Source organism: Heptranchias perlo, chromosome 21 (assembly GCF_035084215.1).
Source record: "Heptranchias perlo isolate sHepPer1 chromosome 21, sHepPer1.hap1, whole genome shotgun sequence".
Lineage (NCBI taxonomy): Eukaryota > Metazoa > Chordata > Chondrichthyes > Hexanchiformes > Hexanchidae > Heptranchias > Heptranchias perlo.
The window spans coordinates 32,237,157-32,249,601 of NC_090345.1; the positions used below are offsets into that span (position 1 = coordinate 32,237,157).

Sequence of the window (12,445 nt, forward strand, 5' to 3'; positions counted from 1 at the left end):
GTTGGTGTTCAGGGAGACTTGGGTGTCCTCATACAAAAAACACAAAAAGCTAGCATGTAGGTACAGCAAGCAATTCGGAAAGCAAATGGCATTTTGGCCTTTACTGCAAGGGGGTTAGAGTGCAAGAGTAAGAAAGTCTTACTACAATTGTACAGGGCTTTGGCAAGACCTCACCTGGATTACTGCGTACAGTTTTGGTCTCCTTATCTAAGGAAGGATATACTTGCCTTAGAGGCGGTGCAGCAAAGGTTCACTAGATTAATTCCTGGGAAGAGAGGGTTGTCCTATGAGGAGAAATTGAGTAGAATGGGCCTATACTCTATGGAGTTTAGAAGAATGACAGGTGACCTAATTGAAACATATAAGATTACGAGGGAGCTTGACAGGGTAGATGCTGAGAGGCTTTTTCCCAGGGCTGGAGAGTCTAGAAGTAGGGAGCATATTTGCAGGATAAGGGGTCGGCTATTTAAGACTGAGATGAGGAGGCATTTCTTCACTCAGAGGGTTGTGAATCTGTGGAATTCTCTACCCCAGAGAGCTGTGGATGCTGAGTCGTTGCGTATATTCAAGGCTGAGATAGATAGATTTTTGGACTCTAGGGGTATCAAGGCATATGGGGATCAGGCAGGAAAGTGGAGTTGAGGTTGAAGATCAGCCATGATCTGATTAAATGGCAGAGCAGGCTCGAGGGGCCATGTGACCTACTCCTGCTTCTATTTCTTATGTTCTTATGTTAACTTTGGCGGGAATCCATCGAAACAGTTGCAAGTATGGCTGGAATTCGGATATTGCAGGTCCTGGCCTTCATCCACTGATTCCAGGTGGCACTGGAAGGCCCTACAAGGCCATCAGAAAGGACAAGGACTCCCTAAGTTGGGAGTTACCACTCTTACGCCCTCAGTTGGGTCCTGGAGTAGCATTGGCAGGGTACGCCTGGTCACAAGAGAATAAAAGCAGTGGAAGTGGACTCAGGAGTCCAGGTGGAGTCAGGTCTGGACCTCTGAATATCGGAAGATGTGGCATTGAAGAGTTTTCAGCATCAGTTTTTAAGTGGCTCCCAATACAATGCCATGATTCCTTGCTTTCCAGGTTGTCCAGCCAAATTCTTCCTGCATTTCCAGGGTCTTTGGGTGGGAGGGGCGAACATTGCAGTTGTACCCCCACACTGACAAAGCCACGCTCGTGTCATTGTTGCTCATTCTCACTCAACCCCTCAGTTTTTTTTCCAAAACACTCAATATAAATTTTAGCTGAAAGCTTTTGAACTTTGTGTTCTTAATTTTTCTTCAAATTATTTTGAATAACAAGTAGAAAGTGCTAGAATCTCAAGAAAAATATTCTACCTGTGCACCTGACCGAACAGTACTGATGCATCCTAAAGAATTAGGCACACTATACAGCTTGCATAATCCAAATTCAGATCAGTGTCACAACTCTGGGAAAAATATCAAAACTAAGCCCAGACTTTGGAGAGAGGCCAAGGCCTTCAATGGGATAGCATCCATGAGATTCTACCTTTTGACAACTTGGGCTATTCTTGTGGTATGTGACAGACACTGTAATTAAAATATATATTCTTCTTCAATAATTATGCCAAATGATGTCTTACATAGTATTCACAGAATGAAATTGTCATATGTTTTTTGTTGTCTATAATAAATAAGCCTATGTAAGTTACCATTTTAATGTTTTTCTTTTGGCCTCCTTTTGCTTTAGCATTTTTTGCATCTTTTTTGTGTTCCGTTTCTGTTGCAGAAAAAAAGGATCATCAGTAAAAAATTAGAATGCCTCGCGGAGATTCTAGGCCAATGCATATAGAATGGCGCTCTCCTTTCTGATGACTAAGACTAACAAATAGCAACTTACAAATTCAGTACTTATACTTTTTCTTAGTCATTAAATGATTTCATTCTCATGAGCAGTCCAAACCATCAGTGCACAAAAAACTGTCCTGAAGAAGTTTGATGCCAGCAACATCACAGGATTTACATTTTCTTCAGCCATATGTAATGCCACATTTGGCGATATACTCTTTAGTTTTCAACAAAGTTACACATAATCAGTGCCCCTAAAATTCTGTGTCACCTCAAACCAAATTCTATGGCAAAGGAAATGTCGATTATACAGCAAGTCTGTCCAGGATTGGGGAACATTTGAATATAATAAATATTTTAAAATATTGTATAAAAGTTATTTGTTTTAAAAAACAGAATTTTAAACAATTTTTAAAAAGTTAATTGTCCAAGTTAACAAATACTACCTAGCGGTCATATCTGACTTTTCAATTAAGCTAGATGGGATAGCTGGGCATTAAGTGCCAGCTAGCTAAGATGGAGGCTTTTTCATTTAGAAGCAAAGAATCATAGAATGGTTATAGCACAGAAGGAGGCCATTCGGCCCATCGAGCCTGTGCCAGCTTTTTGTAAAAGCAATCCAGTTAGTCCCATTCCCCTGCTCTTTCCCCATAGCCCTGCAAATTTTTTCCCTTCAAGTATCTATTCAATTCCCCTTTGAAAGCCACAATTGAATCTGCTTCCACCACTCTTTCAGGCAGCGCATTCCAGATCATAACTACTCGCTGCGTGAAAAAGTTTTTCCTCATGTCGCCTTTGGTTCTTTTGCCAATCACCTTAAATCTGTGTCCTCTGGTTCTCGACCCTTCCACAAATGGGAACAGTTTCTCTTTATTTACTTTATCTAAAACTGGCATGGTTTTGAAAACATATCAAATCTCCTCTTAACCTTCTCTGTTCTAAGGAGAACAGCCCCAACTTCTCCAGTCTATCCATGTGACAGAAGTCGCTCATCCCTGGAACCATTCTAGTAAATCTTTTTTGCACCCTCTCTATAGCCTTCACATCCTTCCTAAGGTGTGGTGCCGAGAATTGGACACAATACTCCGATACTGTGGCCGAATCAGTGTTTTATAAAGGTTCAACATAACTTTATTTTTTATTCGTACATAGGATGTGGGCGTCGCTGGCAAGCCAGCATTTGTTGCCCATCCCTAATTGCCCTTGAGAAGGTGGTGGTGAGCCACCTTCTTGAACCTCTGCAGTCCGTGTGGTGAAGGTTCTCCCAGAGTGCTGTTAGGTAGGGAGTTCCAGGATTTTGACCCAGCGATGATGAAGGAACGGTGATATATTTACAATTCGGGACGGTGTGTGACTTGGAGGGGAACGTGCAGCTGGTGTTGTTCCCATGTGCCTGCTGCCCTTGTCCTTCCAGGTGGTAGAGGTCGTGAGATTAGGAGGTGATGTCGAAGAAGCCTTGGTGAATTGCTGTGGTGCATCCTGTGGATGATACACACTGCAGCCATGGTGCGCCGGTGGTGCAGGGAGTGAATGTTTAGGGTGGTGGATGGGGTGCCAATCAAGCGGGCTGCTTTGTCCTGGATAATGTCAAGCTTCTTGAGTGTTGTTGGAGCTGCACTCATCCAGGCAGGTGGAGAGTATTCCATCACACTCCTGACTTGTGCCTTGTAGATGGTAGAAAGGCTGTGGGGAGTCAGGAGGTGAGTCACTCGCTGCAGAATACCCAGCCTCTGACCTGCTCTTGTAACCACAGTATTGTGTGGCTGGTCCAGTTAAGTTTCTGGTCAATGGTGACCCCCAGGATGTTGATGGTGCGAGATTCGGCGATGGTAATGCCGTTGAATGTTAAGGAAAGGTGGTTAGACTCTCTCTTGTTGGAGATGTCATTGCCTGGCGCGAATGTTACTTGCCACTTATCAGCCCAAGCCTGGATGTTGTCCAGGTCTTGTTGCATGTGGACACGGACTGCTTCATTATCTGAAGGGTTGCGAACGGAATTGAACACTGTGCAATCATCAGCGAACATCCCTATTTCTGACCCTTATGATGGAGGGAAGGTCATTGATGAAGCAGCTGAAGATGTTTGGGCCGAGGACACTGCCCTGAGGAACTCCTGCAGCAATGTCCTAGGGCTGAGATAATTGGCCTCCAACCATTACCATCTTCCTTTGCGCTAGGTATGACTCCAGCCAATTAAGAGTTTTCCCCCTGATTCCCACTGACTTCAATTTTACTAGGGCTCCTTGGTGCCACACTCGGTCAAATGCTGCCTTGATGTCAAGGGCAGTCACTCTCACCTCACCTCAGGAATTCAGCTCTTTTGTCCATGTTTGGACCAAGGCTGTAATGAGGTCTGGAGCCGAGTGGTCCTGGCGGAACCCAAACTGAGCATCGGTGAGCAGGTTATTGGTGAGTAAGTGCTGCTTGATAGCACTGTCGACGACACCTTCCATCACTTTCCAAATGATTGAGAGTAGACTGATGGGGCGGTAATTGGCCGGATAGGATTTGTCCTGCTTTTTGTGGACAGAACATATCTGGGCAATATTCCTCATTGTCGGGTAGATGCCAGTGTTGTAGCAGTAGTGGAACAGTTTGGCTAGAGGCGCAGCTAGTTCTGGAGCACATGTCTTCAGCACTACAGCTGGGATGTTGTCGGGGCCCATAGCCTTTGCTGTATCCAGTGCACTCAGCCGTTTCTTGATATCATGTGGAGTGAATCGAATTGGCTGAAGACTGGCTTCCTTGCTTTTGTACTCTATGGGATCGATATTACCAGGGCTGCGGGTTCGCGGCGGGGGGGGGGCGACTGGGCAACGCGCCCGGTGAAATCAGTCTGCCCCGCGCGCGATCGCAGCCTAATTGGATCCACTTACCTGGTCTTCCGGGTTCCCCACTGCAGACCTGCTCGTCGGGCGGACTGCGCATGCGCAGTAAGGTCTGTCAGCTGGAGGAGCTCTATTTAAAGGGGCAGTCCTCCACTGACTGATGCTGCAACAAATAGGAAAAAATACAGCATGGAGCAGCCCAGGGGGAAGGCTGCTCCCAGGTTAATGATGCCTCACTCCAGCTGTTATTGGATGGGGTGAGGACAGAGATCTTCCCCCTGGCGGGCGGGAGGAAGCGGCCTGCCTCTGCCACCAAGGCCAGGCTCGAGGTGGCAGAGGAGGTCACCTGCACCACCAACATATCACGCACCTGCATACAGTGCAGGAGGTGCTGCAATGACCTAAGTAGGTCAGCCAAAGTGAGTACACTTACTCATTCCCCTACACTCTGTCTGCCACATCACCGCCCCCACCCCACATCTCCTTCTGCACTGCCAACACTACTCTGTCACGTCACCCGTCACACCCACTCAAACCTCATCCTCATCTTACCTGCACTTACTCACCCCGCCAGTACTCATCCCACCACTACCACTCAACCCAATCCTCATACAATCTCATTGCTCTATCTCATACTCACCCTCTCATGCATCTCTTTCACAGTCAGCCTCACTCAACCTGCCATTACCTATGCTGCAGCCACAGGGCATGCATCACATATGTGCAGTAGGCAGCATAAGGCAAACGTGTCGTGAGCATGAAGGGGATGCACAAGGGTGTTTGAGGGTTTGTCATGGTTTTTACTTATATTTAATTTCTGAGCAACTCACATCACATATTATATTGGCATCACCACTGCCACATCTTTGCGAATCTTGTCTGGTTTGTGCAATAATGCCCTTTCCTCAGGATCACAATGAAGACCCACACCTGATGCCACCCATTGTGTCACTGCAGAGTGGTGTAGGTGTAATTGCAGGCTCTTTTGTGCAGATGACTGAGAGACGTCGGCGATGTCCCCGGTGGCACCCTGGAAGGATGTGGAGGAGAAGTTGTTGAGGGCAGTGGTGACTTTGACAACGACAGCTAAGAAGACGGTGCTCGGGCCAGCCGGGAGCAGCTCGGCATGAAGGAGGCTGCAGGTGTCCACGACTACATGTCGGGTGACTCTGAGCCTCCGTGTGCACTGCTGCTCAAAGAGGTCCAGGACGCTGAGCCTTGGTCTGTGGACCCTGTGGCGAGGGTAGTGCCCTCTTCGATGCATCTCTCTCTGCGGTTGCCCTCCCTCCTGCTGTGCAGGTGGATGTGTCACAGCACTGTGTTATGGAGCTCCACGTGTCAGAGGTGGATGGCGTGGCCAGCGAGGCTGGTGATGCTGTTCGCCCTCCGAGGAGGTCATGACTGCAGCTACGGCGGCCCCCATCTGAGGGGGTCCGCAAGGTCGGTACATGTGTCTGGACCCCGGGGTAAGTGTGCAAGTTTGTGAATTTTATTGTTAGGAGGAGGGTGGTGGTGGCCAAACTTTGTCCAAAGTGACAGAGTGGTCTCCTGCAATGAGTGAGGGTCCCCCCCCGACCTGTCAAATGGACCTTTGCAGCTGCCACAGGCTGATAGCTGCAACACGTCCATTTCAACTGGGAGTGTTTCCCCCAGTACGGGAAACAGTCCTAGTTGTTTCTCAAATCCCATACCTCCTGAAATATTCCCTTAATCAGGTCTGTTGAGGACCTGAAATAGCAGAATAAATACTGTCAAGTGGCTCCCCGCCGGCTTTAATTGCCTGAGGGAGTCCCACATGCGGGGGCTGCGCGCGCACGTCAGCGCGTCTGTAGGGAACCCGGAAGTGGGCGGGTTGGAGCCGGGCTCCCGACCCGCTCCGGGATTCCCCGATTTTTGGAGCCCCCCCGCCAGGAACGCACCCAATAGCGGGTGCTAATATCGGGCCCTATGCCTCTATTTATAAAGCCCAGGATCCCGTATGCTTTTTTAAACCGCTTTCTCAACCTGTCCTGCCACCTTCAAAGATTTGTGCACATATAGTTCCAGGTCTTTCTGTTCCTGCACCCCCTTTAGAATTGTACCATTTAGTTATTAGTCTCTCCTCATTCTTCCTGCCAAAATATATCAGTTCGCACTTCTCTGCGTTAAATTTCATTTGCCATGTGTCCACCCATTCAACCAGCCTATGTCCTCTTAAAGTCTATTCCTATCCTTATCACTGTTTACTACACTTCCAAGTTTTGTGTTATCTGCAAATTTTGAAAATGTGCCCCGCACACCCAAGTCCACGTCATTAATATATATCCAAAAAAGCAATGATCCTAGTACCGATCCCTGGGGAATACCACTATATACCTTCCTCCAGTCTGAAAAACAACCATTCACCACAACTCTCTATTTTCTGACACTTAGCCACTTTCATATTCATGCTGCCATTGCCCCTTTTATTCGATGTGCTTCAATTTTGCTGACAAGCTTATTATTTGACACTTTATCAAATGCCTTTGAAAGTCCTCATACAAAACATCAACCCTCTCTGATACCTTATCAAAAAACTCAATCAAGTTAGTTAAACACGATTTGCCTTCAACAAATCCGTGCTGGCTTTCCTTTATTAATCCACACTTGTCCAAGGGACTATTAATTTTGACCCGGCTTATTGTTTCTGAATGTTACCCCACCACCGAGGTTAATCTGACTGGCCTGTAGTTGCTGGGTTTATCCTTACTCCCTTTTTTGAACAAGGGTGTAACATTTGCAATTCTCCATTTCTCTGGCACCACCCCCATATTGAAGTTTATGGCCAGCACCTCTGCAATTTCCACACTTACTTCCCTTTAAAATGCCAATATTTACAACATTGCATTTCTTTGTATGGCGATCAGAGCTAAAGCGTTAAAAGTACTCTCCAAACTCAGCCTTCCCATTTTAAGTTGGAGTTTGAAATTACAACTCAATGAACTTGAGGGTTATTGAGTGATTGTTGGAGGCATGGTTAGTAAGTTTGCAGATGACACCAAGATTGGTGGCATTGTGGACAGTGAAGAAGGTTATCTAGGATTGCAACGGGATCTTGATAAATTGGGCCAGTGGGCCGATGAATGGCAGATGGAGTTTAATTTAGATAAATGTGAGGTGATGCATTTTGGTAGATCGAATCGGGCCAGGACCTACTCCGTTAATGGTAGGGCGTTGGGGAGAGTTATCGAACAAAGAGATCTAGGAGTACAGATTCATAGCTCCTTGAAAGTGGAGTCACAGGTGGATAGGGTGGTGAAGAAGGCATTCAGCATGCTTGGTTTCATTGGTCAGAACATTGAATGCAGGAGTTGGGATGTCTTGTTGAAGTTGTACAGGGCATTGGTGAGGCCACACTTGGAGTACTGTGTACAGTTCTGGTCACCCTATTATAGAAAGGATATTATTAAACCAGAAAGAGTGCAGAAAAGATTTACTAGGATGCTACCGGGACTTGATGGTTTGACTTACAGGGAGAGGTTAGACAGACTGGGACTTTATTCCCTGGAGTGTAGGAGGTTTCGGGGTGATCTTATAGAAGTCTATAAAATAATGAGGGGCATAGATAAGGTCGATAGTCAAAATCTTTTCCCAAAGGTAGGGGAGTCTATAACGAGGGGGCACAGATTTAAGGTGAGAGGGGAGAGATACAAAAGGATCCAGAGGGGCAATTTTTTCACTCAAAGGGTGGTGAGTGTCTGGAACGAGCTGCCAGAGGCAGTAGTAGAGGCGGGTACAATTTTGTCTTTTAAAAAGCATTTGGACAGTTACATGGGGAAGATGGGTATCGAGGGATATGGGCCAAGTGCAGGCAATTGGGACTAGCTTAGTGGTATAAACTGGGCGACATGGACATGTTGGGCCGAAGGGCCTGTTTCCATGTTGTAACTTCTATGATTCTATGATTCAATAACCTCCTAGTGTTATACTTAACACATACCAGCATTTTAAACAGATTGGGAATTACATATTTTTGTAATTTTAATTGAGGAAACCATAATGTTACAACTATGTTTCCTATACTAGGAAATACAATTTATAAATACTGACACTTTAAAACACACAGGCCCCCGATTTTAAAGGGGGAGCAGGTAGGGTGAATGCGAGCTCCGAAGCAGGCAGCGAACCCGGTGAGTCGGGGGATGAGGAGGCCAGAATGTGGATGCACCTGGAGTACAGGCAGTGGCAGTGGCTATATTCAGAGTAAACATAGTACCCTGGCCAAACAGGAATACAGATAGCTATCATATTTTGTAGCTCAGAGCACGAGACTGAGCAAGGGCAGTGAAGTCACGTGTGTGTGGAGCGTGAACAAAATAAGGACTTAATTACAGAGTTAATCAATTGTTATAAATGTTATGAATTGTAGAGGTACTCTTTTTTTCTTGTAATATACTTTAAAACTTCAGTGACATGTTTGGAGACCATAACTACTATTGAGAAAAAACAGAAAATAAAATGCACCTTTTGATTGAAGTAAAATATATATTATAATGACATTTAAAAATAAATAAAAATTCTTGGTGCCAATAAGCAGGCCATTCAAATTTTCTGCAAAGTAAGCATTTCAGTGGCTAAGTTACCAAATACATTATTAAAAAACATAAATATAGGAACATTTCTACAATTTAATTTAGTACATTTGCAGCTACAGACTTTTTGGATTTTCACCAATGCTGAGGAATGAAGGTAAGCATCATTCCATTTTGACTAGTGCATTGCATGGGATTGAAGCTTGGAGAGTGAAAGAGCTGGTAAATATATGAAATACATGTTTACAAACAACAGTGAGGGAAATAATAACTATTTAGTGAGATAAGTTATAAACGCAGCAGTCAGGGAATGAAGTGCATTGAACTACATTGTATAGAGCCAGAGTGGTGGGATGTCGATTTGTGTATGTGTCTATATGTGGGGAGCTCTGGACCCAATTGAACCGATGTGGGTGAAACCAAACAGTGTAAGGTGCCTTCCATAAAATGAAAGGTGAAATTTTGTGGGTAGTTATCCTGGGGCTGTTCACCATCTAACAGCTGTTTACAGAATAACAGTGGCAGATGCTTTGCAGCATGTTATCTGCCCATCCTTTCAGCCTGAGTCTGATATGTAGCACAGAGATCTAAACAAGAGTAAGGCAGATACTATACTATATCTTACAAAAAATAATTACAAAAAAGATAGACTACGAAATCATGAACTGAATGCATGAATTCAACACTCTTGAAATGGATAGGCAACACTTTAAAATACAGCATGTTGAGAATATAAAATGTACATTCTAGAAATTACAAAAATGAGTTAATTTTAAATCCAAAAATATATTATTTTCTCAATGAAATGATGCTATTATGAGTTTTGAGTTCCAATAGCAAATATAGGGGATGGCAGAAGCTAGAATGCGTGGCATGAAATAACCAAGCAAATACATTTGTACACAGCTCAAAATCAGAAATCAAATGCAAGATAAATTAGTAAACTACTATGGCAATTTCATGATACAAGATCTGTTATATTGTTTTGAAGTATAGCCTGAGATCAAACATAAAAAGGTCAACACATTGTGAATGGAGATTTTACAGACTTCTCCATAACTTCCTCCAGCCCTACAATCCCCCAAATACTCTGTTCCTTTGACTTCAGCCCTTGTATCGCCATCCCCTGTCCCTTCATCTTCACCCCATTATTGACGCATGCTTTCAGCAACCTAGATATCACGTCTCAAAATTTACTTCCTAAACCCCTCCATCTTTCTCTCCACCTTTAAGACCCTCAAAACCCACACTCACGCCTCCTAATTGCTCCTTCTTGGACTCAGCATCCGTTTTCCTCACACCTCTGTGAAGTCCTTTGGGACATTTTTTTACATTAAACACGCTATATGACTGCAAGTTGTTGATTTTCTGTGAACTGAGAAGATTCAGATTAATCAACTTATTCATTTATCTGTTACCTGACTCATCTCTGTGTAGACGATTGTACAGTAACTGCAATGAGAAGTCTCTTGACACTGAGCTGATTACATCATTGTGCAAGACCTTCAGTGCCTCCAAAGGTAGTTCCAACAATAGTATGTCAGCCAACAGAATTACAAATTCTCCTAAATTTTGAGATTGGCCTAGGAAAGTTTGATAAAAAAAAAAATTGGTTTCAGAATGACTTCAGTGAAACAATATTGAAGCAACAGTGACATTAAACAATTAACATAAGAACATAACAAATAGGTGCAGGAGTAGGCCATACGGCCCCTCGGGCCTGCTTCACCATTCAATAAGATCATGGCTGACCTTCGACCTCAACTCCATTTTCTTGCTTGATCCCCATATCCCCTGATTCCCTTAGAGTCCAAAAATCCATCGATCTCAGTCTTGAATATACTCAGTGATTGAGCATCCACAGCCCTCTGGGGTAGAGAATTCCAAAGATTCACAACCCTCTGAGTGAAGAAATTCCTCCTCATCTCAGTCCTAAATGTCCGACCCGTAATCCTGAGACTATGTGCCCTAGTTTTAGACTCTCCAGCCAGGGGAAACAACCTCTCAGCATCTACCCTGTCAAGCCATCTTAGAATCTTATGTTTCAACAAGGTCACCTCTAAACTCCAGAGAGTATAAACCTATTCTACTCAATCTTTCCTCATAGGACAACCCTCTCAACCCAGGAATTAATTTAGTGAACCTTCATTGCACTGCCTCTAAGGCAAGTATATCCATCCTTAGGTTAGGAGACCACAACTGTACACAGTACTCTAAGAGTGGTCTCACCAAAGCCCTGTACAATTGCAGCAAGGCTTCCTTACTCTTGTACTCCAAACACCTTGCTATAAAGGCCAACATACCATTTGTCTTCCTAATTGCTTGCAGTGCCTGAATGTTAACTTTCTGTGTTTCGTGTACAAGGACACGCAAATCTTTCTGAACAACAACATTTAATAGTTTCTCACCATTTAAAAAATATTCCGTTTTTCAATTTTTCCAACCAAAGTGAATAATCTCACATTTCCCCACATTATATTCCATCTGCCACCTTCTTCCCCACTCACTTAACCTGTCTATATCCCTTTGCAAACTATTTCTGTCCTCCTCACAGCTTACTTTCCCACCTAGCTTTGTATCGTCAGCAAATTTGGATACATTACACTCGGTCCCTTCATCTAAGTCATTGATATAGAGTGTAAATAGCTGAGGCCCAAGCACTGATTCTTGCGGCACCCCACTAGTTACAGCCTGCCAACCTGAAAATGACCCGTTTATTCCTACTTTCTGTTTTCTGTCCATTAACCAGTCCTCAATCCATGCTAATATATTACCCCCAATCTCATGAGTCCTAATCTTGTGTAACAACCTCTTGTGTAGCACCTTATCGAATGCCTTTTAAAAATCCAAATATACTACATCCACTGGTTGCCCCTTATCTACCCTGCTAGTTACACCCTTAAAAAATGAGATTTGTCAAACACGATTTTCCTTTCATGTAACCGTGTTGATTCTGCCTACTCATATTATGATTTTCTAAGTGCCCAGTTACTACATCCTTAATTATAGATTCTCGCATTTTCCCTACTATTGATGTCAGGCTAACTGTTTTATAGTTCCCTGTTTTCTCTCCCCCTCCTTTCTTGAAAAGTGGAGTTATATTTGCTACCTTCCAATTCACAGAGACCGTTCCAGAATCTGGGGAATTCTGGAAGCTCTAAACCAACGCATCGACTATATCTGCAGCAACCTCTTTTAAAATCCTAGGATGTAGGCCATCAGGTCCAGGGGATTTGTCAGTGTTTAATCCCAC

At 44.2% G+C, this 12,445-nt stretch overlaps 1 protein-coding gene across 1 annotated transcript in view; it reads right to left on the reverse strand.

The window, feature by feature from the left end:
• Positions 1–12,445, reverse strand: part of LOC137340238 (cilia- and flagella-associated protein 46) — a 303,329-nt gene that overhangs the window by 47,179 nt on the left and 243,705 nt on the right. Inside the window, exons 51-52 of the mRNA XM_068002660.1 lie at positions 10,611–10,775; positions 1,679–1,746 (exon numbers count right to left, since the gene is read on the reverse strand). Coding sequence (XP_067858761.1) covers positions 1,679–1,746; positions 10,611–10,775 — 233 coding nt within the window. The remainder of the gene's footprint in view (positions 1–1,678; positions 1,747–10,610; positions 10,776–12,445) is intronic.